This window comes from Macaca mulatta, chromosome 5 (assembly GCF_049350105.2).
Source record: "Macaca mulatta isolate MMU2019108-1 chromosome 5, T2T-MMU8v2.0, whole genome shotgun sequence".
Taxonomy (NCBI): domain Eukaryota; kingdom Metazoa; phylum Chordata; class Mammalia; order Primates; family Cercopithecidae; genus Macaca; species Macaca mulatta.
In genome coordinates, this window is record NC_133410.1 from 9179652 (window position 1) to 9204576 (window position 24925).

At 51.9% G+C, this 24925-nt stretch overlaps 1 protein-coding gene across 1 annotated transcript in view; it reads right to left on the bottom strand.

Annotated features, from left to right (window-relative positions):
* Nucleotides 1–7131: 7131 nt before the first annotated feature.
* The window catches only part of WDR1 (WD repeat domain 1), a 43953-nt gene continuing 26159 nt past the window's right edge, over nucleotides 7132–24925 (bottom strand). The window contains exons 6-15 of the mRNA XM_078003163.1: nucleotides 22082–22159; nucleotides 21741–21821; nucleotides 21164–21397; nucleotides 17935–18024; nucleotides 16540–16694; nucleotides 14888–14975; nucleotides 11639–11749; nucleotides 10530–10703; nucleotides 10080–10224; nucleotides 7132–8290 (exon numbers count right to left, since the gene is read on the bottom strand). Coding sequence (XP_077859289.1) covers nucleotides 8184–8290; nucleotides 10080–10224; nucleotides 10530–10703; nucleotides 11639–11749; nucleotides 14888–14975; nucleotides 16540–16694; nucleotides 17935–18024; nucleotides 21164–21397; nucleotides 21741–21821; nucleotides 22082–22159 — 1263 coding nt within the window. The 3' untranslated portion in view covers nucleotides 7132–8183. The remainder of the gene's footprint in view (nucleotides 8291–10079; nucleotides 10225–10529; nucleotides 10704–11638; nucleotides 11750–14887; nucleotides 14976–16539; nucleotides 16695–17934; nucleotides 18025–21163; nucleotides 21398–21740; nucleotides 21822–22081; nucleotides 22160–24925) is intronic.

A 24925-nucleotide genomic window follows, 5' to 3' on the forward strand; every position in this document is an offset into this window, starting at 1 on the left:
GCTTCCTTTTGCTATTGTGAAGACTCTTCAGAGTCTACTTTGTCCTACTGCAGTAGCAGTGAGGCCCGTCCATCAGGGACGCTGGGCTATGAACTGGGCTTCTTGTCTTGCAGTCACTTTCATCACCCCAGGGATACAAGTTACTCCAAACCTAGCTTCCTTGCAACTCCATTTCCCAGGCCAAAACATGGAAAGGATAATGCTGACATCCCACTAGGGCTGTGGGGATGACCGATTTTGTTGTATGACTGAACAGCTTTGCCCTCTTCAAGTCCCTACGAAGGCACAAACCTTGATAACCATTTATACATAAGACACTAGTATGATGAGCAAGGGGGTTTTTATCCTTCTTAAAAAAAAAAAAATTAGGGAGTGGAAGAGTGGAATGGTCATTGTACCAGATCAGGTTATAATCGCAAAATGCTGCAACAGAATTTAAGTGAAAAGACCCAGTTTAGGGTCCCTGGGGCTAGCCTGGCTCGTGGGACAAGAAAACTTGCCTTCTCAGCGTAGGGTATCTAATGTCTTGGGACATCTCTGGAATATTTCATCTAAGATTCTTTTTGCCTTTTAAAATTAATTAGCTGGTTAAGAATTAATCACATGAACTATTAGAATTGCTATTTAATAAAATATTAATAATTTATATAATAATCATCAATTGCTTGACTGATAGGTAATTCATAAATTCCGATTCACCCAGCAAGAACATTTTTGTGGCAACAAGGTAAAGAGCAGGATAATTGGATGGCCCAAAACTTAGACCTCAATAAGTGAAAAACGTGTGTGTTGGTATCAATGCTCCTAACTTCTATCATTATCTAACAAGATTTTCCAGGCAGTGGCACCCTTAGAATCCTATCTTCTCTCAGTTTCCGTTTCCTGGTAGCTGCCAATTAGGATGCCAACCATCCCTGATTTTATATAGGATGATGACAGCCAGGGGCAAATGAGGAAACCGAAGACTCATAGAAATCCAGGACTAATATAAGAATTTTAAAAATTGGAAATTTTTATGGTAAAGAATGTGAAGTTTGTAGTTTTTTAATCTCCACAGGAGAAATGAACAAATGATTCCATGTAAGAAGAACACTGGAAGATACCAAATTCCACCTTGACATTTTCCAGGAATGTCACATCCTTAGTCTTGGTTGACTTCCTGAAAGTGTCCTCTCCAGTCTTGAGGGACCTCCTGCTCCAGGAAGCCTGCCCTGATTTCCCAGCCAGAGATGGTCCTCTGAATTTCTCCTGGCCTTCACCTGGCTTCTCTAGGAGCACAGTCACAATTCATTGTATATTATCACTAATTGGATCCTTATTTCGTGTCCTGCGTTCACAGTGGTAACTAGCATGTATATACTTACAGTTTGATAACAGCCTTTCTTTCACATCTACAAAAACAACACTAATGCCTAATATTAATTATATTTGCTGTGGGTCAAGCATTCATTTAGGGCTTTACTTGGAGTATTTCATGTAATCCCCATGCAGCCCTGTATCTCTACTAAAACCAGGAAAAATTAGCTGGGTGTGGTGGCACCACCTGTAGTTCTAGCTATTCAGGAGGCTGAGGTAGGAGAATTGCTTGAACCTGGGAGGTGGAGGTTGCAATGAGCCGAGATCATGCCACCGCACTCCAGCTTGGCTGACAGATTCCGTCTTAAGAAAAAAAAAAAAAAAGCTTTGCTACTCTAAGCACTAACCCCTTCCTCCTCTACCTTCCCTTCTTAGCTTCCTTCCCAGAATGCAGATGCTACCCTGGAGGGTGAACTGCCAAAATGGATGTGGAGGCAGCAGCATGACGACAAAAGATGCAATCTGAAGCTGGTGGAGCCACAGGACGGGAGCTGGACAGTGAGGGTTTCATGGAGGCCGTGCGCAGGACTGCCCCCATCTGCAGGGACACTGTGGTTATTCGGTATTGCTGTGTACCTAAGGGCAGTTGCTAAGTGGTGGTAGCTACAGAGCTGGGGAGGGGCTCTGTGAACCAGGGTCTCCTATGGCTCTTGTTGGGTTTGGCCCAATGGGAGGCTCCAAGATACACCCCAGCCTCGCACTCTTGGCTCCCATTCTTGGTGGGTACAGGTTCCCTCCCCTTGTGTCTGCAGGCCCAGCATTGGGAACAGCTTCCTTCTGTGCTACTTCCTGAGCGCTTCTGCCCCTTCCTGGCTTCCTTAATCCTACCTGCACCTCTCCAAAGGGTCCCTTCAATTATCTTCAGTTTAACCCTTTGAGCTGCCATCCATTTGCTGCACACAAACAGGGCAGGTGGCTTACTGCTTCACAGGCAGCAACCACACAACTGCGGCTTGTCTTCCTACGTCTTCTGCATCTGAAATAACAAAGAACTTCCTTCAGGGCTCAGAGTCAGGCAGAATTAATTTCAAGTCTCTATTCTACTTCCTGCAGGAGTTCAATCATTTGCCCAAAATTACCCAGCTGATAATTGTCTGTTTCATTGTCTGCTACATGGGGATAACATCTACTCCTCATAGAACGATTGTGAGAATAAAGTGGAATAACAATGTATGTAACGTTGACAGATTTGTTAAAAAAACAATACAGGATGCCCAATTAAATTTCAGATCAACAATGCTTTTAGTATGTCTGTGCAATATTTGGGATATACTTGTACTACAACATCATTTATCTGATATTCATATGTAACTGGAGGTCCTGTATTTTATTACTTTATTTACTTTTTTTGAGATGGAGGATCTCACTGTTACCCAGGCCGGTCTCAAACTCCTGGGCCCAAATAATCCTCCCACGTAGTTGGGATGACAGGTGTGTGCCACTGCACCCAGCCTATCCTGTATTTTATCAGGTGAACCTAAGTATCTGCGAAGTGCATAGCACATCGTCTGCACATTACTTGCCTCTAGTGAATAGTAGCAGCTGATATGATTATAATTTGCAATTCCCATATTACTAGCCCCTAACCTAAAACAATACCTGACATAATGCTCAAGAAAACAGCAAAAATGAATAAAGAAATGAACAAATGGAGAAACTGAAAACCACAGAGGCATTTTGTCTGCAGCGAAAGATGCCCAGCTGACAATGGCAGAGAGTCTGGAATTTAAGCGTCCTTGATTCGAGCCTAGTCCTCCAAATCGCATTGGGAACAAAGTGAAAGGAACTGCCAGAAAAGGCAGGTGACCAAAACATGGCACCGAGTGGATCCCCAAAGTTTCCGAAAACACCTTTTATCTTTTACCCATCACAATAATTATGTCCTTATTTTTAAATAAGTTTAGATTACAGATCGGGACTGAAGTTTCATATCATGGACATTTGCAGTTTTATATCAGTCTCAGCAATTTCATGTCAATCTCAGTAATCAAACATTTCTCCACTTTGTTTTTGCTGCAGAGTAACTGCATTGAGAAAATCTTGGTTCAGGCAGATGAGCACTTGGAATTGATAAAATATTTTTTAAAATTCATCTTGCAATCCAAGGATACTGTTAATAGAGATGTCAGGAAAAATTATATTCCCAGACCTTCTCCAAAACAACTCAAGCTTAGCAAGGCAAATTAATGTGTCAAGGATGTGTTACATTAGAATTTGGCTCATGAAGAGTGGGCTGGCTCTCTTCCCTCTCCCCTGGAGCAATGGAGTCATGGCTGGGCCTGGGGCCACCTAACCAGGGCTGCCAGCCTCCTAGCCCAGCCACCTGCCCCTCCAAGGTAGATATGCTCACCTAAGAGTTCCTCATAAAATGGGAATGGACCTGAGTGTGTGGCCCTCAAGACTGCACTTGTGCCTCTGCTGCGCTTTCTGCCTCTTCTCAAACCAAAATGTAGTTGCAACTTCAGCCTGGCAAATGAGACAGATAATGGGAAAGAACGAGGACAGACACACCCTAGGACCTGGAATATTCATTTGGAACTGCAAGTTCCGTGAGCCCAGTGGGATCCTAACAGTTAAATAATGTTTCTGTCGAGATTGGTGGTAACCTGTAGAAATGTGATTTTTAAAAATACTTTCTGAAATTTGTCCACATTTGAAAGATTAGCATAACTCAACAAATCACTTTTTTTCAAATAATCAAAGAATGGCACAAAATTGTGCACAGATAAAAGTTGTGTTCAAAGTGGATTTTGACAGGGCGGCTAAAGATTCATTGATAGGGTTTCAGATTTCACACTGCATGAACCTTTAAGAAATTTTCACTTGTTGGATTTTGGCATAGTGCCAAGGATGAAAAATCCAGTTCTCTGAAAATGCTATTCAAGTTCTTATTCCAACTGTGAATCTGTGGGAGACTAATTTTTTCGTGTACTCCAAACAAAAACAACAACAAAATGTATTTCACACATTGAATGGAGAAGGCAGATGTGAAAGAGATTTTCCAAAACGTAAAACAATGTTACTCCTCTACTATTGTGTTGAAAAGCACTTTTCTTTAAAGTTTGCTATGGTAACATGTAATGGGGTTTATAACTGGCAGAGACATTAATAAATGTTTAAAATTTTTTGTCTTTCCATTTTTGGTAGGGTATGTCTCCGCATAACCATAGGGTCTATCACCTAAGAAGTTCAGTAACTTCCTAGTGTCAGGAGCACCACACTATGGTTTACAGCACAAAGGGGTCCCCAGCTCTCAGAGGTCCAGATATGATGCATGAGGTTCTAAGAGGCTCAGGGTCAAACACTGGCCAGATTCCCATAAGGCTGAACCCAAGAGATCCTTTTGCTAACATAGTAATCATCTAAAGAAAAATTGTGATGCTAAACAATGTCAGTTTAGTGATCAACACATTTTTGTTAACGCTGTGATGAGCTGTAAAAATGAAAACTTTGCAGCAGGGATTCGATTCCACCATATCCTGTCAGTCTGCACATGTGCACACACACCTACATTCACTTTTCAAAAACTGATCCAATTGGTCAAATGTATGTTATCTACATGATCATTTCACAAGGGCGGTGCCCTAATGGAAGCAGACTTTGTTCTATATCCCCAAGAGGCTCTTAGAATCTGAATCTTCTAGTTCAGCTTCTTCTTACCAAGAGAGGTCAGTGTGTCAGAGCTGGAAACAGAATACAACATTCCTTAGTTTGGCTTTCTTCTCACTACACTGCTTCCTCCAGAGCGAATGCCAGGTCTGCAAGTCCCTAAGCTGGCCGATGAGCATGACAGGAGATGCCTGCACCCTACCCTACCCTCTCCATCCACAGGCGTTGATCCTTGCTGGTTATTGCTAATTGATCTCAGATCAATGTGTAGTTCCAGTGCAGCCCGAGGTCTTGGAATCCTGAACAGTGTTCCAGGTAGCCAAAGCTGGTCTGCAGAATGAAGCTGGTGTGCACAAAGGTATCATTCTGCCTTGAACGGAGCTGTGAGGATTGGCTCCATCTGGGTCGTGCCTGGGATCCAGCTTCTCTCCTCCCCCAAAATGACTCCAATTTGAAGCTCAGCCTTGTGATCACGAATTCCCAACAAACGATTAGCTTGAAAATGCTGCTTGCATTCTTTTCTCTCCAGGGATAAGAAGTGGCTTTAGTTTTCTCCTTTAAAGCTTACTTGTGAAAGAAGAGGATAAAGATCTTCCTCCTTGAAACTGATGCAGATCCTGGGTAGAGATTTAAGTCTTTAATTTCACTGCATGAAGGAATAAGAGATACCCTCCCTTCTGCCATGGATCTTCTAAGCCTCAGGGCCTTGTTTGTACCTTAAGTCAGTGACCTTTTTTCACAAATGGAACCACACTATCTGCATTCTTCTGTAACTTAGTTTTTAATCATATGTTTTGAAAACTTTCCCATGTATGGACATAATATCCATGAAAAAAATTTAACCTGTATTAAAGACGAAAAAATTTAACCTGTATTAAAGACAAATTATGTCAGGTGTTAAACACATCCTTCAGTCTAGTTATATGTTGAAAATTTTTGTGCCATTTGTCTTTTTTGATTTTGTGACTGGTGGTTTTTCCCCCTTCAACAGATTTCAAAAATATATAGTCAAAAGTATCACTTCTATTCTTTACCATTTTTGTCATTCTTAGAAACACTTGTGTTTGTGTGACTAAAATCAGTATTTTCTTGCCCTCCTCCGGTTTTTGCTACAAGGACAAGGTAAGCAAGACTATTTTTATCACCCAGTTTTGTCATCACCATTTACTGAATGATTCACCATTCCCACTGATGTGAAAAGTGCCTTGTTCCTAACCCAAAATACACATAGAAACAAAGTCACTTGTGGACTTTAAGATATATAATAGTCTATAACTTCAGAAGTTATAGACTAACATTTTATCCTGACTTTTCTAAGAAGCAGTGTAATTATACTCTTTGAAGATTTTTTTTTTTTAAAACTGGGATTGCAGGCCGGGCGCGGTGGCTCAAGCCTGTAATCCCAGCACTTTGGGAGGCCGAGACGGGCGGATCACGAGGTCAGGAGATCGAGACCATCCTGGCTGACACGGTGAAACCCCGTCTCTACTACAAAATACAAAAAAACTAGCCGGGCGAGGTGGCGGGCGCCTGTAGTCCCAGCTACTCGGGAGGCTGAGGCAGGAGAATGGCATAAACCTGGGAGACAGAGCTTGCAGTGAGCTGAGATCCGGCCACTGTACTCCAGCCTGGGTGACAGAGCGAGACTCCGTCTCAAAAAAAAAAAAAAAAAAAAAAAAAACCTGGGATTGCAAATTTAGACAACTTTACAATTGTTACAAAAGTACAAAAGGCATTTTCAAAGAACAGTGCCTTTCACTTTGCAATTAATTTGGATGTTTGGGAATTTGATTTTTAACATCTAAATGCATGCTATTCCTTACCTGAAAGCTATACAGGCTGCTAAGAATCTGAGAAGTAGATGGGATGTAGACATCATCTGGTCCAGTGTTTTCAGTTGACAAACTTAGGCCCAGAGAAGGGCAGGGATGTGACCCAAGTCACAGGATGATCTGGCGGTACGGCTGGGAGCAGGAACTGAGGGTTCCAGCCCGTTCTCCGGGGCTTCCCTTCCACCACACGATGGATCTGACAATCCTGGGTTCCAAATATTTCCTGCCTGAGGCTGCAGGCTGGTAAGACCCCTAAAGCAATGAAAATCCCACAAAGGTTCCTCCCCACCCAGCCGCCCCACGTACCCCCATCACACAAAGTCAGTGATCCACATTGAAGAGAAAAGATATTTAATTATTTCTCAGGCTAATCTCTTAAAGCGCTCAGTGTTTTCACAAGTGCAAGGGGAGGGATTGTTCTCAGCCAACATTTACCAGTGATTCCGACACACGCAAAAACACTCCCAATCACGGTGCTTTATACTTACTTTTAATTTCTGCACTGAAAAAGAAAAGGAAGGTAAAAACGATGACAGATTAGTTTACAGTGACTTCATCTTTGTCCTTAAATTAACCTTTGCTCCTGAGAGCAGGAGAGAAAGACAGGGGAACATCAAAGCATGATGGTGAAACGGTGACCAGGACACCTCGGTCTGGCTAACAAGGGTTCTAAAAACCTGGACATGGTGCCGTCAACACACTAGTTTGTAAACACTGACAGGCAACAGTTAAGATACATTAAAAAAAAAAAAAAAAAAAAGAAACCAAAACAACCCACAATTCCATTCTTAAAATCAAGCACAAAATCTGACAAGGAAACATATCCAGGGGTTGTGTCCCCCATCTGATCAGGAGGTGGCACTCTGAAGGCAGCCACACAGTGTGAGTCACACACTAGGGAGAGACAGACATCTGCTCAACACAGAATTCCGGCTTTGCTGAACTGCAATGCATATTCCCTCTTTTCACTAGTACAGAAATGTTCTGCAGGCAGGAACGTGAGCTCCCCGGCTCACTCACCTGTACAACCTCCCCTGACAGACAGTGAGAGCCACGGCGGGGCCAGGGGCTCTGTGTGCTTTGGAGGCTACTGCCTCTGGAATGTTCCGCATTCTCAAGGTTTGGTTGGGCTGTGGGTTTTAGTTACGCTCCACACATTGTTTAGGTGCTTGCTTTATTTTTCATGTGCAAACTGTTCCTGTCTAAAGCTTTCAGAAGAACGTGTACAGACACCCTGCAGAGACGAGGGTCATGACGGGGCCCTCCTGCCTCTTGCAGTGGGGCGGGGGCATGGGGGCGCGTCACAGAAATAGAGAAAGGACATGTTCCGCTGCAGTTAAACGCTAGTCCCTGATTCGGTCCATCCAGAGGCGGGGGTGGGGCTCCTCAGTAGGTGATTGTCCACTCCTTGACAGAGGCGTCATGGGAGGTTGTGACCAGTGTGTGCTCGTCCAGCCAGGCCAGGCTGCTGACATGGTGCAGCCGGTGTGCATCTGGGAAGAAAGGGTGTGATTTAACGAAAAGCCAAACTTCTCTGCATCTATGTACATCTTGGACTAGGAAGATGGAACCACCTGGGCCCTCAAAAAAATGGCCACGATCATTGCAACTCAGGAGTCTGGCATGGTGGCAGTGGGGCTGAATTCTCTGCGAGGCACTCCTGAGCCCTGGGGCCGGGTACCTCTTTTTCATGTGCTGCAGGGTAATTAGCAGCATCCCTGGCTCCACCTACAGATACCAGAGGCTCCCTCTCTCCAAGTCTTGACAACCAAGTTCCAAGGGAGTGAAATAACAATGTCGTCTTCTGTATAAAAGCGATGACATGCAGACAACACACACACAGCTACACCGTATCCATGCCCTATTAAAATGGGGCAGGCATGACAACCAGTAAGAGGCTGGAAAACACAGGACTGGGGGGGCCACTGACTTTCCCCTCTGTGACAGTCACACTGTGGGTGACCGGATTCGATTCCCCATCATCTTGCCTCCACCCACCCGAGATGCCAACAGTGAGACTGTGCGCTTATGGCTCCTCTGTGGCTGACTCTGCCCATGATGCCCAGGGAGGCTCCCAGCTGCAGGCAAGGGGGTTCCCACCAGCTCTCTGCTCCCCAGGTCCGGGAGGCCCCCAGCCTCTAGGTCTGCAGCCCCGCCTAGACAGGGTAAGATTCAGCCCCCACCCCACCTGGCACGGCACACACCCTGATGCAGGAAGCCTTGGCCTGCGGGTGGCCCAGGAGCACCTTCAACCACCAAGCAGGACTTGGCTGTAACGCCAGGCTTTAGTGCTCTGTCCACATCGCCAGGCTCGCTCTTTTCCAGGTGCAGAACTCAACTATCTGTACGAGAGCCCGATGCCAAGGTCACTTCATGTTTGGTGGCCTGCGATCCCATAGTGAAGACACAGACCCCGACCTCCTACTCCCTATTCGACTAGCTCTTGCTGTATTTTTTTCTGGATCCATTTCATTCATGAACTTGTTTGATTCTCACTATCAGACTGCCGACTGCCTTATAAACCAGGATGGACATTGAAACCTGCTTTGTGTCCCCTCCCTTCCAGACCGGGCTGCCTTCCCTCTTTGCCTGCCCCGCACCTGAAGCCTGCAGCTGGGGAATGGGCTCTGGGGGTGGGCTAAGACATTTTTAAATAGGAAAGGACCCCATTAATGTTTAACACAAAAGGATGTCTTTAAGGAGAATGGATGAGGGGACTTGACCACATACTAGGAGGAGAGTGGTAGGGGGGCACTTGGGGAGGGGAGGGTTTGGACAACACAGATGATGCCTCCCCATACGTGCGCGGCCACGCGAGGACATCATAACCCCCACAGGGAGAAATGATGACATGCAGGACTAAATAAAAGTGACTGTTACAAATCATTTCACCTGTTTCCTTTTTAAATGTGGCTACCAGGAAATTTCAATGCTACATGAGGCTCACATTATACATTGGACGTGGCTGTCTTAGGGAGGGGGAGACCCTGGTTCCAGGTGGGATTTAAGGGGTAGGTGGGCGAAGTGAAGACGTCAAAAGCGAGACCTTCACTCAGCTCAGCAGGTGTCCTGCGCATGGGGCCCCCATGGTTCCTCAGTACAGCCAGCCGCGCAGCTGGTGTTTGCTGGAGGGAAGGAGACCCACACCTCTTCCAGGCCACCTGCCTAGAAGCACAGAGGCTACTTAGCCCTGGGGACCACAGCCAGGGGACAGCCTGTGAAGTGGCCCGTGGAGCCCTGGACCATGGGTGGTCCCCGCCAAGGCCTGGGGGCGGAAGTCACCTTGGATCTTGACTCTGGTTTCCGGATCACTCAAGGTCCAAACATACACCATCATGTCCATGCCACCGGAGGCAAAGTGTTCATTGTCTGGGGACCAGGCCAGGCAGACGATTTTTGCATGGTGTCCATAAAAAACATTGTTCTCCTAATTGCAGGTTGAAAACAAGAGAGGCAGCAGGTCAGGTTCAGGCCACAGTTGCCTGTATCACCTCGCTTATCCCTCAAGGCGACAATAGGGACCCAGGTTTCTCAGGCGCTAACTCTATGCCAGCGACCCCTGCAAACCCACTGACTCCTCAGAAGCATGGCACGAGGCACCTGCTACTTGTCGAGGCAAAAAAGCTACAGCTCAGACAGGCTCAGCTCAAGGTGACCAAGTCACGGATATTAACCTCCCACTGCCAACTGCACCGCCCAGCACGGGGACAGAGAAGCCTGCCGCCCACTCACCGAGTAGCCGTCAGCAACGCTGAACACTGTGACCACCTTGCTGGCGTCACACACCGCGAGGAAGGCGCCATCGTGGGAGTACGCCACATCGGTCACGGGGCCCTTCGCCTCCAGGAGCTTGCCCTCATCCTTCAGTGTGGTGCCCAGGATGGAGTACAGGCGGACGTTACCATCCTACGGCAGGGACAGAGAGGAAGTGAGCCACCCCTGAACACACACACCACACCCACCCTTTGTGAAGGGAGGGGTTGAGGGCTTCAGAAACTGTGCTATTTCCGCTGACTGCTGCTCCACTGGGCCCATGCCAGGCGCTGGGCACAGCTCTTCCCATGGATGGGCCTGAAACCTACACAGCTCTATGAAAACGGCTGTCGGTACCTCAGGGCACTGCTGGTCTCCTGAGGCCCTCAAGCTGGCTGGTAGAGGAAGCCACTCCATGCCCTGGTCACATCCGGCACCTGAAGGACCGGGCAGCAGGCAGACCCACCCGGCCCCTAGCACGGAGGGCACTGCCACGCCTGCTGCAGGACTGGGTTATCGGAGGGCTGCCCTCCAGGGCTGGGGAGGGGAAATGAGCTCTTCTACAAAGCACTCAGGACTTGGCCAGGCAGACTGTGACCGGGCCGCACACACAAATTCAAGGGCGCTGAGGCCAAACTCAAGGGAAATTGTAAAATGCCTGGTTAGTACTGCACCTGGAAGATGCTGGGAAGTTTCTGTCACTCTTCATTTAACCTATGAGCCGAGCCCAGGCCCAGGGGATGCCGTTCCTTCATTTCCTGACCTGCTACCCCTCTTGTGCTCCCCCCACCACTCATGGGGCTGGCTCTGAGACCCAGCCGTCCCCTCCTCGGTACTCTCCTTACTTCACTGTCTAGTCTTGTGGGTACCCGGACAGTGAGGTGGGGGGAAGTGCCAAGGGAGGCAGGGGAAGGCTCCAGCTCTGGGTGGCAGGAGGTGGCTGGGCCCCAGAGCAAGTCCCTCGCCCCCAACGCCCCCATCCTTCCCCTGACCCCTTGCCTTCCCTGAGACAGCCCTGGTACTCAGGCTGTCCCCAAATCACCCAGATACCAAGGACAGAGAGCATGGGGGAGAGGAAAGCGCCTTACCGCACCCCCAACCGCCACCGTGTCCCCGCCGGGGTGCACTGCCACAACTTCGGGCTCATAGCCGGGGTTGTCGATGCTGAAGCACTTCCTCTGATCCTTCAGCAGGACAATCTGCGGCACACACAGGCAGCCAGTCAGGCGGTCCAGCCCTTCGGGACAAAGCCCTCAGTGGCAGGAGGGGCGCGTCCCTGTCAGGGCTCACTGGAGTTGGGTTTGGCTCCATCCCCAACCTCTTTGCAGGGCCACCTGGGGCTCTGAGCCACACCACCTGGACTCAGTCCCAGCCTTGTGACCCTCAGTCAGGTGGGACAGGAAACACACCTAACTGTGACCATCACTGTCATCACTACATTACTTCCACTGCAGTCACGACAGCACCACCTCTTGGAAAGTCAATTGGCCTCTGAACTTCAGTTCCTCCAGTCAATGAGGGAAATAAGTGCACTCCGAGGCGTCAGGAGGGCGGGAGCACCCAGGGCAACAAGACCCCAAAGCAACAGTGCAAAAGTAGATGGCGCGCGGGATTCTAGGTTCTGGCTTCTTAGAACAAAAGAAAAGAAACAGAGTTCCTCAGCGCATGGTTCTCCCACAGCCTGGGAACAGGAGAACCTCATGGCGCTCAGAAGACACAACACGGGCACCCAGCTGTGGAGCGTCCGCCTCTGACTCCAGCAGACTGGCAGTGGAGCCGGAACGCTCCAGTCTGCAGACTCTGCTCCCCAGTCAAGCATGACTCGCAGGGGTAGAAGGGCAGATGGCAGCACAGCACAGTGGCCGGGAGACCGGTGCCTACTCCCTGGGGCCAGGGTTGCTTCTCCTGATGCCCCAAGCCCACTGGGAAGCATGCACCCCTCATGGTGGCTGCCACACCAGCCCCGCACTGCCTTTACTCCTGACCTGCTTGGCGAGAGGACGGAAGACCGTCCTTAGTGTGGGCTCAGCCATGCTGGTCAGCCCTCAGAACTGCCAGGGTGCCAAGTACTCAGGAGTCTGGGCTGCAGTGGGGACGCCCACATGGCACAGTGCTGACCGGGCAGGGCTCTGAAGACTGACAGACCGAGGCCTGACCCCAGCACAGCTGCTTGCTGGATGAGGGGACAGCCCATAACCATCCTGGGCCTCAGCAGCCAGTGGTGCCTGGCTGTCATGAAGACAGGAGTCAATGTTTAGAGTAAGAAAGGTACTAACAACAGTAAACAAAAACAGCAACAACCCCTGGGCATGTGCCAGTGTTCTGCTGTGAGTGTTCCAGCCCCACAAGGCAGGGATCCGGTTCCCCATTTCGAGGAGAAAATGGGGTACAGTGCTTATGCTGCACACCCAAGGGTCCAGTTACCACAGGCTGAGTTGGGACTCGCCCAGAATCCAAGCCTCGGCACCCGCACTGGGCCTTTGCCTCTGGTACGTGCAGCAGACGCTCTGCAGCGGGACCTTCCTTCTTCTGTCTCCCCTTCTTGTCAATTCTTCCGGTTCTAACTTACTCAACTGCTCCCAGACAGAGTGGCCTTCATCTCTTGAGTTTTGCCTTTATCCCAGTGTGCCCCGACCCAAGCCACCAGCTGTCACAAAGGCAGGCAGCCTCCGCGCCTACCCTCCAGGCTTCTGTTTCTGCATGGATTGTGGGTGGAGCGGGATGAATGGTAGCAGCGCCCTGAGTAAAATCTACTACTGAAGATGCACCTCTGTCATCTGCTTGGTTCTGGGGGTGGCCTTACCTACTCACAGGCGAGGAATGAAGGCCTAAGCATTTGCCTGAAGCTTTGTCTAACGTGAGACTTGAACATGGTTGTTTCCTGATCTAAAATCCCAGGCCCCTCCCAGTACCCTCCTAACCCTTTGACTGGTGACAGGGAGCTCTGCAGAAAATTCTGACGCAGAGCAGGGGTTCCAGATGCCCTGGGAGGACTGGGTGATTAACAGCAGATCAGACAGAAAATGCCTCACAAGGAGGTGGAGGGACCTGTAGCCTGTCCCCCACACAACACAACCCCACCGGGGACCTTTCTAACCTCTTGGGTGGCAGGCGCCTGCTGGGCCCATCTGAACATCCTCGTGGGATCCTTACTCTCAGCCTCAGGGGAAAGGACGGCCTAAGATGACCACGACTTTACAGATGAGGAAACCTGGGTCTGGAGACAGTGCACTCTGCCCTAGGCCTCATCCCCTCACCCACAAAGCCCCATGTGCAGACCCCTTGGCTGGGAAGAGCCCTGCTGTAGAGATAGGCCACCTGCCGGCCTTCTAGAAAGGCCACCTGCCGGCCTTCTAGAACTCCGCTTTGTAGCGTTTCCCCCAGGCCCCGAGGCACTCCGTGTGCGGATTCCCTTTGCACCTCCCCACCCCCACTGGCTGTCCAGGCTGTTTGCAATAATTACTTGGCAGGGATTTCTTATTATCTAGGACACAGAGAAATCCACTCTCCCTAAAGCAATTAAGTTCACAAGGCAAAGGAGGGCCGGAGGGTCCTGAAAGCAGCTTTCTTTAGCAGGGCTCGCTACTCATGCCAACAGGTGCCCCTTGCCTTCCCTGGTCTACATGCCAGCAAGCCTAGGCTCGCCAACAGATAGTATCTTCTGCAGAGCAGAATTCTGTATAAAGTGGGTCAGGCTGGGGTCTCAGGTGGCTTTGGTCCGGATATTCCAAAGGTGTGCAGGTGGCCCCGCTGTCTGGGCTGAGAAGCCAGGCTGGGGAGTCAGGTGCCACCCTTCTGCATGCGGGAAAGTACCAAGCCACTCTAGGCCTCAGCCTCCTCATCTGTAAAAGGAACTAAGATGGTGTGAGGAGCCTTACATGTACTTCCTCATAATCACCTCGATCTGTGAGTGCTGGGGATGGGAAACTAAGGCTCAGAGAGGGTGAGGTAAATGCTGGAAGTCACACAGCTACAACGCAGCAGGGCTGGGACGTATACAGGAGCAAAGGCAGGCCCACCCCAGAGTCTCTCATAGACCTTACAGGCTGACAGGCACGCAGAGTTGTCTGAGGCTTAGAGACAAATCTCAGCTCTGCCCTCTGACCAGCTGTGGCCTTGGACAACCAACTTATCCATTTTGTGCCTCCAATTCTTCATCTGTACAACTGACAGGATGGCGGTGAGGATTAACTATGTGAGATCCCTTAGTGCAGTGCAAATAAGCGCTCAACCAAAACTCAGACTAGAGCAACTGTCAAACGGGACACGAGTCAAATTCAGCAAGCAGGCACCACACAGCTGCAGGCTCCGACCCAAACACTAAGCCAGGTCCCTACCTGCCCAATGCACACGACCACGGCGTATCCCCCGGGGCCGACAGCCACGCACTTTGGTTGAACATCAAGTTTCACAACTCCTTGTCCGCTGTTGGAGAGAAAGGAAGCACATTACTGCGACACTGCAGCAGCTCAGTGTAGCTATGCATACGTAGTTACTGTTAAACCACAGCAATCTTGCTCCTTAGGAGAAGGCAATTCTCCTGCCATCTATACTGGAGAGACTTGCTAAAATAAGGGATGGTGGCAAAAAAATGACCCATGACTCTGGTGCAGAGATTATAAATCATAATGGGGGCCCGGGTCAGGGGTGGGAAGGAGTGGTGGGAGGCAGTGAAGGGCATTGTTTATGCTCCTATTTATCTGTGGTAGGCCCTCATTACACCTAGATGTGGTTTTTGTCCCTGTGTTGGCTAAAGACGCTGGAGTTTACTGAGCACAGACAGAATTGAGCTCTGCTCCCCAAAATCGATGGGTAACTTTTAAGAATCCACTACCTTTAATGGGTGAAAATCATGCTATCTTTAGCTTTGGCCAATGCTACCAAAACTTGTCCTAGAAAGACTCAAACACACAAACTTCTTGAAAACTGAGATAATCAAGAGAATTTCTGTGTCACTGGGCCAAGTGTGGCATCCCCAAAGGCTCCGCAGCAAGGTCACCATGCCAAGGCTGGCTCTGTAAGGGCCTTGCCTTGGGTTATCTGGCCCAGGGAAGATCTTCATGGGACGTGTTAAAGAGTGGGGTCACCACAGGGCAGTAGAAAGAGGACCAGGGCCCAGATGCCTGGGCTCTGGGGCCACTTCTGCCACTCATCGGAAAGCCTAATTTATCTACAGATGCCCAGTCCGCCAGGCAGGCAGGGTCTGTGCAACAAGGACAGCACACCTGCTAGGAGCTGCGTGCTGTATCCTGTGCCAGGCTCCCATCAACAGGCCCCAGCAGTCCCCACCTCTCAGGCAACACAACTTAGGCAGGATTACCGGGTCACAAAGAGGTCTACACAAGAAATGTAGGGCCAGAGGAGGGGTCAGACCTGGGCGTGGGGACACTGGATGTGCAGTGCCCTTGTCAGGGCCTGGAACATTTCCCTTTCAAGTCTCTCCAACTGCATTTAGGACTTCAGATCACTTGCAAACTGCTACTCTCCTAGCTCCGCTGACTGCCAATCAAAGGCCCAAGAGTAAAAACAAACAAGACACTGTCTTTTAACCAGATCACTGTGCCCATCTCACCCCTGAGCAGAAGGGGAATGCTGTCTTGTTCTCAGCACCTGCCCTGTGCCAGGCTCACCTAACCCGCAACGGCCTGAGGCAGGCTCCACTGTACCCGCCTTTACTGATGAGGAAAGGGGGACAGGGAGAGACCGCAGCAGGTTCCTGAGGAACAGGGCTGTGATCTGCTGCCCCTGCTTCCAGGGCAGAGTCCACACCTGGCCATCGTCTGTGGGCAAGAGCATTACCCAGACCACCCGGATCTGTAACACAGTGCTGGGCTCAGGGCCCAACAACAGGAGAACAATGCTGGGGACAGGGCGGGGGAGACGAAAGGAGCAGGTGAGGCATCCTCCAGAACAGGAACTGCTGGTGGCACAAGCTCTCCGCAGGGAGCTGAGGCTCACGTGGGACCCCCGCAGACCCGAGCACTCTCACCTGTAGTCCCGTAGCGTGAGGCTGGTGTACCGCACGGTGTCGTCCATGCTGCAGCTGATGAGCTGCCCCGACTCGTCCACGGTCATCCTGGACACCTGGTTCGTGTGGCCCTTCCCAGCGAAGGAGTCGTTCTCCCCTGTCTCTGAATCCCAGTAATGTAGGGCGGGGTTAAGGAAAAGCCCGGCTCCCGGGACTGCTGGGTGTTCTCCAGTGTGGCTTCAGTCCTAAGATTCTCCGTTTACATCAACAAATGAGAATCTCATTGCAAACGGATATAACCATTCCCCGCTGGGAAGCCGGCAGTGTCCACTGTTGACATGTTCTTGGGAAGGGATATCTCAAGTGTGGGTGTACCACACAGGGACTGGGATGAGGCAGAAAGGGAGCCATGCTGGAGGCTCACTGGGGACCAGAAAGCCGGGGAGACTCCAGTGCCGCCTCTGCCACTAGTTATCGGGCAGGCACAGCCCTCTACCCCCACATTTCTTTACGTTTTGGGGGCAGAGGGTGGCATGTCTGCCCTCCTCTCCCAGCACTGGGGGGACCTCCTTGGATCCCGGACAGTCCCCCTGGGAGGTGCAGCACATGCAGACCAGAGCTGTCCACACAAAAGGCAGCCTCTAACACGGCATGGTGCTCCGGGGCAGCAGGACAACGCACAGCAGATGCCTTCATCAGCAATTTGTGTGGGCGTCCCTGCCCAAGCACTCTGCAGATCGTGGCTCCAAGATTCAAGACAGCCCAGTGAGCAGGGTGTCACCAGCTCCAGGCCATGCAGGAAAAACACAACAGAAGCCCCCATCATCGGGGAGAAATCAGGGCTCATTTAAAGAAACCAAGACAAGGACTTACAAGGCGGACACAAACACCTCCAGGGAACATCACCGAAGGGCCACAAAGCACCTTGCAGGAGCTCCAGCCCTGGCTCTGCGGACCACAGGCTGCGTGACTCTGGGGAGGGCACGTCAGCTCTCTGGGCTCCAGTTTTCCTATTTTTAAAACAAGGGGACCCAACGTAAGGGTGTCCAGGTGCTCGTGAATTCTAGGAATCAAGAATCCCACCGTGTGGAGTAGGGCCAAGGTTGGCGCCAGCTGCCATTGGCAGGGAGAGTGGCAGCCCAAGCTCAGGGCCGTTAAGCCACACTCTCAGGGCTGCATGACAAGAAGGGACTGACCAGGTCGGAGCCGCCTGTGGCTTTTCCTCAGCCTAAGCCCTGGAGCTGCCAAGGCCCCATGTGCAGACAGGCCACCCCCTAGAAGCCACACTGGTCAGAAGAGCGTGTGGCTGTGGCTGCAGCTGGAGCCACCTGGCTGGCCTGGCCTCTGGCACCGTGGCAACAGGAAATTCCCCTCTAGAGCCAGCGACTCTGGAGCCAGCTCTGTGAGTCAAAGGATATTAATGTGTCCGTCGTGGCTTCCAGAGTAAATGTAGGACTTGCCGCCGTTTTTATGCACCGTCAGACACTGGATGGATTTACTGTGGCCCTGTGGAGGAGATGCACTGGGCGGGTAAGCTGAGGACACACCGCCCTGCCCTCTGCTACCCACTTTCTACCAGAGAAGCTTCTGGGTAATAGAGGGGGCAGATGTCCCTCAACCCATGGCAGTGCAGATGTTCTGAGGCCCCAGTAGCCCCAGCTGCCTGAATGCATGGCCCACAAGCCCTAAGAAACCTTTCCAAAGCTACCCAGTCACCTACAGACCCTGCCCTTCATTCCCTTCCAAGGTTCCTAACCCAGACCTGGGCCCAGATCTGCGTCTGACCAAGGCCCAGCACCTGAGCACCTAACGTGTGCAGACATGTGGCCTGCACCCAGCCGACTAGCACCCGTCAGGGTGGAAGCTGCAAGGGGGTCAGTCCAGGAGGCCTCTGATGGCCACACTCACTTCAGGCCCTGGTTTGTGAGATTTCTTCTCTCTCCCTGCCCAGGAGCGCTGGCCCTGCTGAGGGCAGGGGTCTCTCTGACCACTATAAAAGCCCAAGGCTGTCTGTGAACGCTGACGCTCCTACTCTGACCTCCCTGACTGCTACAGTGGAGGGCACACAAGGCTGGTCTACAACTAGACAGCTGCTTCCAGAGGGAGGCGTTTAGCGTTCTGTATCTAATCCCGGGACAAAAACAACGGCTGGGGTGCAGGCTCCTCATGCCTCTCCCCTGCAGAGGGAGGCCGGCTCCCGGCTGGCCCCTCTCCTCTGAGCTCAGGGATTTTCCGCAGGAATTCTTGATCTCTGTGGTATGCCACATGTTGCCACAATATGGCATGGATCTTTGGAGGCAGGTCTCCTTGGAGACAGGTACACAAGAGTTACCACTGGGACTGGAGGATGGGGAACGAATGCAGCTACTTCCATCTTTTTCACAAAGATGTGGGGAAAAATCATCACATGCCCCAGTAAGAGACGCTGAGCTGGGCTGCCTCCTTCCAATGTGGTGTCCTACCAGTCCCGCTCCTTACAGTGTGGACCTCAGACCAGCACAGCCCTCACCAGCAGGGCTCAGGCCCACCTTACTGCTGAATCAGAACGTGCACTTGGCAAGAGGCCAGGAGACTTGTGTGCATGCTCGATGCCTGGAACTCACCAGAAACACACCCAGACCTGCCCAGATGCCCACAGGTGTTCCTTCTGGAGACCTCCCTGTGAACTGAGTGCCTCTGGGGTGTCAGCAGCCAGCGCTTTTTAGAGCTCCCAGGTGGTTCTAACATGCAGCCTGGGCTGAGACGGGCTGCTCAACCCCACTGCAGCCCAGATCAGCACCGAACACCAGCACCGGCATGACTCACACAGGTGTGGCATTTGAGAGTTGGGACGTGGGGATTTTGATAACTGGCCCTTGGGGTTTTTTTGGTGGAAGGGTGGGATGCTGGTTGCTTTTTTGGGACATGAGTTTAGCCACGGTGGCAGGCCAGGTGCACCGGCCCCAGACAGTTGGCGGCAGTGGTATTAGAAGAGCGCTCTCAGGGCAGCCCCACCAACAGACACGGGATGGCAGACCTCGGGGCTGACACCTGGAGAACACTGTCGGGGACGGCCCACGGGAAACTGCTTTTCTGGGCAGTAGCGAAGCCTTACTCACTTGTGCACAACTTCTCACCATCCCGCTTGGAGGCCTACTGGACCACGGTCTCGACAAGAGCCCTCAGCTCCCCCAGGCAACCACCTCCTTGGCCCCATGCTGTGCATGCCTTCCTTTTTATCCTCATCACCCTGGGCTGTGAGCCCAGCAACGAGGCGCTCCCGATTCCCCTCTATCCTCAGGGTCACATCTAGTGAGCCTTTATGGTTCAGCCTTTCCCCTCTCAGCAATGCTGCTGCCCCCACTGCCCTGGCACAAAGGAACCGTGACTCTAAGCGTGAGTGCTGAGGTGACCTGGTCCTTAGGAGTCACACACACAACGTTAAGGAGGCCCCTTCCTCGTGGGCAAACTCCCCTGTAAAACGGGGATGGTGATTCTAGCAGCCCCTCTTAGAAGCTGTGGTGTGAAGGAGCCACCGACAGCACAGCACACTGCTGGCTGCACAGGCCTGGGGGCTGCTCCAGGCTGGCCCACGCTAGCCCTGCGGGGTTCGCACCCTCTGCAGAGGCTGGTCCCCAGAGCTCCACAGCAGCAGGCTGCAATGGGTGAGGGAAGTGCTGGGGTTTGTCTCCCCGAGTGGCTTAAAGCAGGAGCCCGAGAAGGCTTGGCTGCTCGGATGAAGTGCATTGTCCACATCCCTTGATATTGCAGCTCTGAATAGCAGGAGAGATCACCCACCCTGGGCCACCAGCGCTGGGGAAACCTGACTTGGGGTTCCCAGCAGATGCAGTGTGGGAAGCAGGGGTGGGTGCTGCTGTCAGAGCAGGCCCTGAGGATATGGAAGGGACCCCTGCTCTGGCTCCCGTCCAGTTGCGAGATTCCCAGAGGTGTCAACTTGGCTGGTGTGGATGGAGGGAGAAGGTAGAACCCCTCCAGCCAATGGAACACAGGGAGCCTCTGGCTCAAGTGAATCCTTCCGGGTTAGGGTTCAGAAGCAGGCGCCTTGCTCCTCCCCAGGATGGCATTCGGGGCCTTCACACCTGGGCCCCATGTATGATTCTAACTCCCTTTCCTCCTGGTCCCATCGCTCCCTCATGCAACTCCAGTATCTCCTTCACACCCTGCCCACATTCAAACCCCAGGCAGCGCCAAGGCCCAGGCCCAAGGCCACCTGCTCTTCCTCCTCGTCCTGCCCCTGGACCTCCGCAATGCCCCCTCACCTGCCCTGGCGCTCAGTGAGCTCCCGCTCTTGCCTGCAGTCAGGTGAAGCACAGGCTGCAGACTCCCAATTCAGGGAAGGCCGAGCCCTGCGGGAAGTAACCGCTCTCAACACCTGGGGGCGATGGCCACTGCCCCGGATCCCTAGGCTCCAGCTCTTACAGTAGCTCAAGGGGAGCTTGGCAGCTGGCCTGCCACCGTGGCTAAACTCATGTCCCAAGAAAGCAACCAGCATCCCACCCTTCCACCAAAACCCCAAGAGCCAAGGAGGCCTGAGGACACCTCTCTAGCCTCCACCTGGCCTTCCCTCGGTTCCCTTCCTTGCTGGCCACACTGGGCTCTTCCCTGCCCACCCAGGGGACAGAGCCTTCCCCAGGGCAGGCCTTACCTTGATGACGCGCAGGGGCTTGCTGGGGTTGTTTCTGTCCAGATAGTTGATGTACCCGGACAGGGAGACACTGAGCAGGTGGTCCTTCTGCCATAGGCAACCCAGCTGCTGGTCCAGAACCGTGGAGCCCATGGGAAATGTGCTGACCACGGAGTTCACGTTGACGTCCCAAATCTTGGATGTTTTGTCCCCAGAAGCAGAAAGCAAATGGGTGCTGTCGGGACTCCAGCTAATCTATACAGAGAAAAGCAGTGCCAGAGGACTAGACTGGAGAGAGACCCCCAAAAGCAGCTTGTTCACTGCCACTGTTTCTGAGTAGGACAGAAGGAGCCCAGACGGGGTGGGACGTGAGTGAGGCAAGGACAAAACCCACCTCCAGGTCTCCTGTTCCAGCCACTATCTTCTCCCATCACCTCACTGCAACCTTAAAGCTTTTCTGGGCAAAGGCATAAAACCGCCATGACTTGTAGCCCCTCATTTTCAAGTTTTTGTCTAACTCCAGATTGGGTATGGATGGACTGACACATGGACTCGGCCAAATTCCCACCACTAGGCTGGGAAATACACTCATACTCACGGCGTAAATCCCACCGTCGTGGGCCTTGCTTCCGCCCAGCGCGCACACTTTCTCCCCAGTCTTCCCGTCATAGATGTATATCTTCCAAGAAATAAAAACATGTGGGTCACGTGTAAGCAGTTTCTCCACGGACTGTGGCTCTAGAAAACGAGGGCTAACAAACTGAGCTCCCAGTGTGGTTTAAAAGCAGACATGCGTTTACTGGGCTCTGACGACACGTCTGCAGAGATAGGGAGGGTGACGTCTAAGTTCTGCATGTCAGGACTAGCCTGTGGCTCTGAGCGGTCACGGGAGCAGGCAGACAAGCCAATCCCCACCCTAAAACCCAGCCCAGGTCTTACCTGGCCGTCAGCACTGGCTGTGGCAAATCTGTTTCCATCAGGAGAGAATCGCACACAGTTGACAAAGCGGCTGTGGTCCTGCAGGAAAACAATTACCTGCCTGGTGAGGGGCCGCAGGCCTGACTCTAGGTTCAGGAATGCTCTATATGATATACAGCCTGCTTGCAGCTCCAGCTGTTCTATCAGTGTGAACTGTTAGTCCACTAGAAAATGTTCAGAGCTTAAAAAAACATCCCGGGCAGTCCCTCAGTGGAGGGGTAGGAGTCTGCTCCAGCCTCTCTGCCACGCTGACCGCTCTACCTGCTGGGAAAGCCGATCAGCCCCAGCCAAGGCAGACCGCCTCCAACTATGCACCCCTCAATGAGGTGCCCCCAGCAGCTGCCCTCTTCCCTCCGGGCTCTGAAAGAGCTCAAGCCCTGATCCTTAAGCTTCATGATGGCTGAGACCAGGAGGCCTCTTCCTGGAGGCCCTAGCCCTGTCTCAATCTCAGCTCACTGCAAGCTCTACCTCCCGGGTTCATGCCATTCTCCTGCCTCAGCCTCCCAAGTAACTGGAACTGCAGGTGCCCGCCACCACACCCGGCTAATTTTTGTATTTTTAGTAGAGACGGGGTTTCACCATGTTAGCCAGGATGATCTCGATCTCCTGACCTCGTGATCCGCCCGCCTCGACCTCCCTAAGTGCTGGGATTACAGGTGTGAGCCACCATGCCCGGCCAATAATTGACTTTTAAACAAAGTTAAACAATGATTATGACCCTCATTGAGAACAAGAGCCTAAGTGACGAAGGGGAGATGACATGACTTCCAGGGGCAACTCTGTGACTCGAATAAGGAAATGAACGCATTCTTTCCTCGGTCAACAAGAGTCTGTATCAGAGAATGATCCTCTAAACAAGCAGTCGAAAAACTGCCAAGACCTGCCCCGCCCTCTCGCTGCCCACCTGCAGGCGGCGCTAACCCAGCAAGTGCACATCCAGTGCTACCAACTCTCGGCACAGGAAGGGCTTGCTGCTCAGTGGGTACAGACACTAACCTTCAGGAAAAGCAATGCAACACAAGGTGGATAACAGCAGATAACCTGCCCCATGCTCTAAGTAAATCATGGACTTAATTTTAAGGCATGAGCTACCTGCGTGGGGGAACTGCATGTGTTTGATTGTGTAATGTTTTCTCTGGGACCCCGTAAGACCTTATTCAGAAATAGGGTCTTTGCAGATGCAAACCAGTTAAGATGAGGTCATTAGGGTGAGCTGTAAATCCAGCAGGGTTTGGTGTCCTTGTAAGAGGGGAATCTGGACACAGATATAGAGTTGGAGTGAAGCTGGAGGCAGAGATGGGAGTTCTCACAAAAAGCAACCCCCAGGGCTGTCAGTATCTGGGAAAGACAAGGACTCGGAGGGAGCGTGTCCCTGCCCACACCTTGACTACAGACTTCTGACTTCCGGAGAACAAATTTCCATTGTTTAAGGCATCCAATCTGTGGCTTAACAAACTTTGTTATGGCAGCTGCAGCAGACTAACACATGTAATCAATGCTGCCTCTGACACTCATGTAATAACCCACCAAGGTGAGCTGTGCCCATTTCACCAATGAGGAAACGTAGGCCCAGAAAGAGGAATCAGGTGCTGGGGTTCCCAAGGGCCACACTCAACGAAATCGATGTCCCCACAAAGATCATCAGAGTCAGCAGAAGATACAGACCCGGTTCAGTCCAGCAACGTCCCCAGGGCAGGCAGCCCTCGTGGAGAGGCCCACTCCCAGCCCCAGAAATCTCTGTAGGCCCAAGAGTGATGCGACCCCAGAGCTGTGGTCCCAAGCAACCCTGGGCTTCCTGCACTTCGAAGATTAAACCATTTCCTTCAGCCAACAACCCAAACCTGCTTCCCTCTGGTGAGCCCTCCCCAGGGTGCCGCCAAGACCTGCTCACTGCTGGGGTCAGGCTGGACACAGGCCCAGCAGGCCCTGGCCGTGTACCTGAACCAGGACCTCCCACCTCATTGACCCGTGTTTTAACCAAGATGAAGGCCCGAGAAATCACACATTCTGACAAGGGGAGTCCCAGTGCTCCTCAGGAGCTACTGTGGGTGACAACAGTCACATTTCCATCCCAGTGGATGAGCAGATTGTCCTCCCTGCCTCATTTCAGGGAGCGCTGTCGTGGGGCTTGTATTCTGTTCTATACTGAAGAGCTCGTCCTCTGTGGGTTGTGGTCACCGCCCACGAGGAACAGGGATGGAAGCAGCAGGCTGGCTCAGTCTGAACTTGGGCTCACGAGCAATGGGGCTGGCAAGCCCTTTGCCTGCCCCCAGCACCTAGGTGCTGCGAGGCTTGGCCGGGCAAGGCAGTGCTGAACTACAAGGCATGCAATACCCAGGCGGGCCCAGGGCTAACGAGGAGATGGAACAGGGGACACGAGACTGCACGGTCGTCTCTGGCTCTGGTGCTAGAGGTCACCCTTCCTTGTGTTTCAGTGCAGTTTCTGCATTTTGCATCTTTAGTTCCTTTTGTACCTTTTCCCCTAGTTCTAAGCCTGGCCCTCTTTGCTTAAATGGTCTGTGTTGTAAGTTTTCTAGCATTTCCAGGTAAGTGAAGTTGGGGAAAGCAGTTTCCCCAGAAGACCTGATCCACTCAGCTGCTGAGAGTGAAAACCAACTTTCCAGATGGGGCTCTGGGGCCCTCCAGAGATGCTTTACCCCCAGAGGGGCCATGGAGAGCCTGCGGGCAAATTCTTCACAAGAGAACATCAGGTCCAGAGCGGTGGGTAACTCAAGCCACATCACCTGCACGAATCTGGTATCTAGTTTCCTGTCCAGAGCTCTCGTCTTAGCTGCGCTGGCCCCT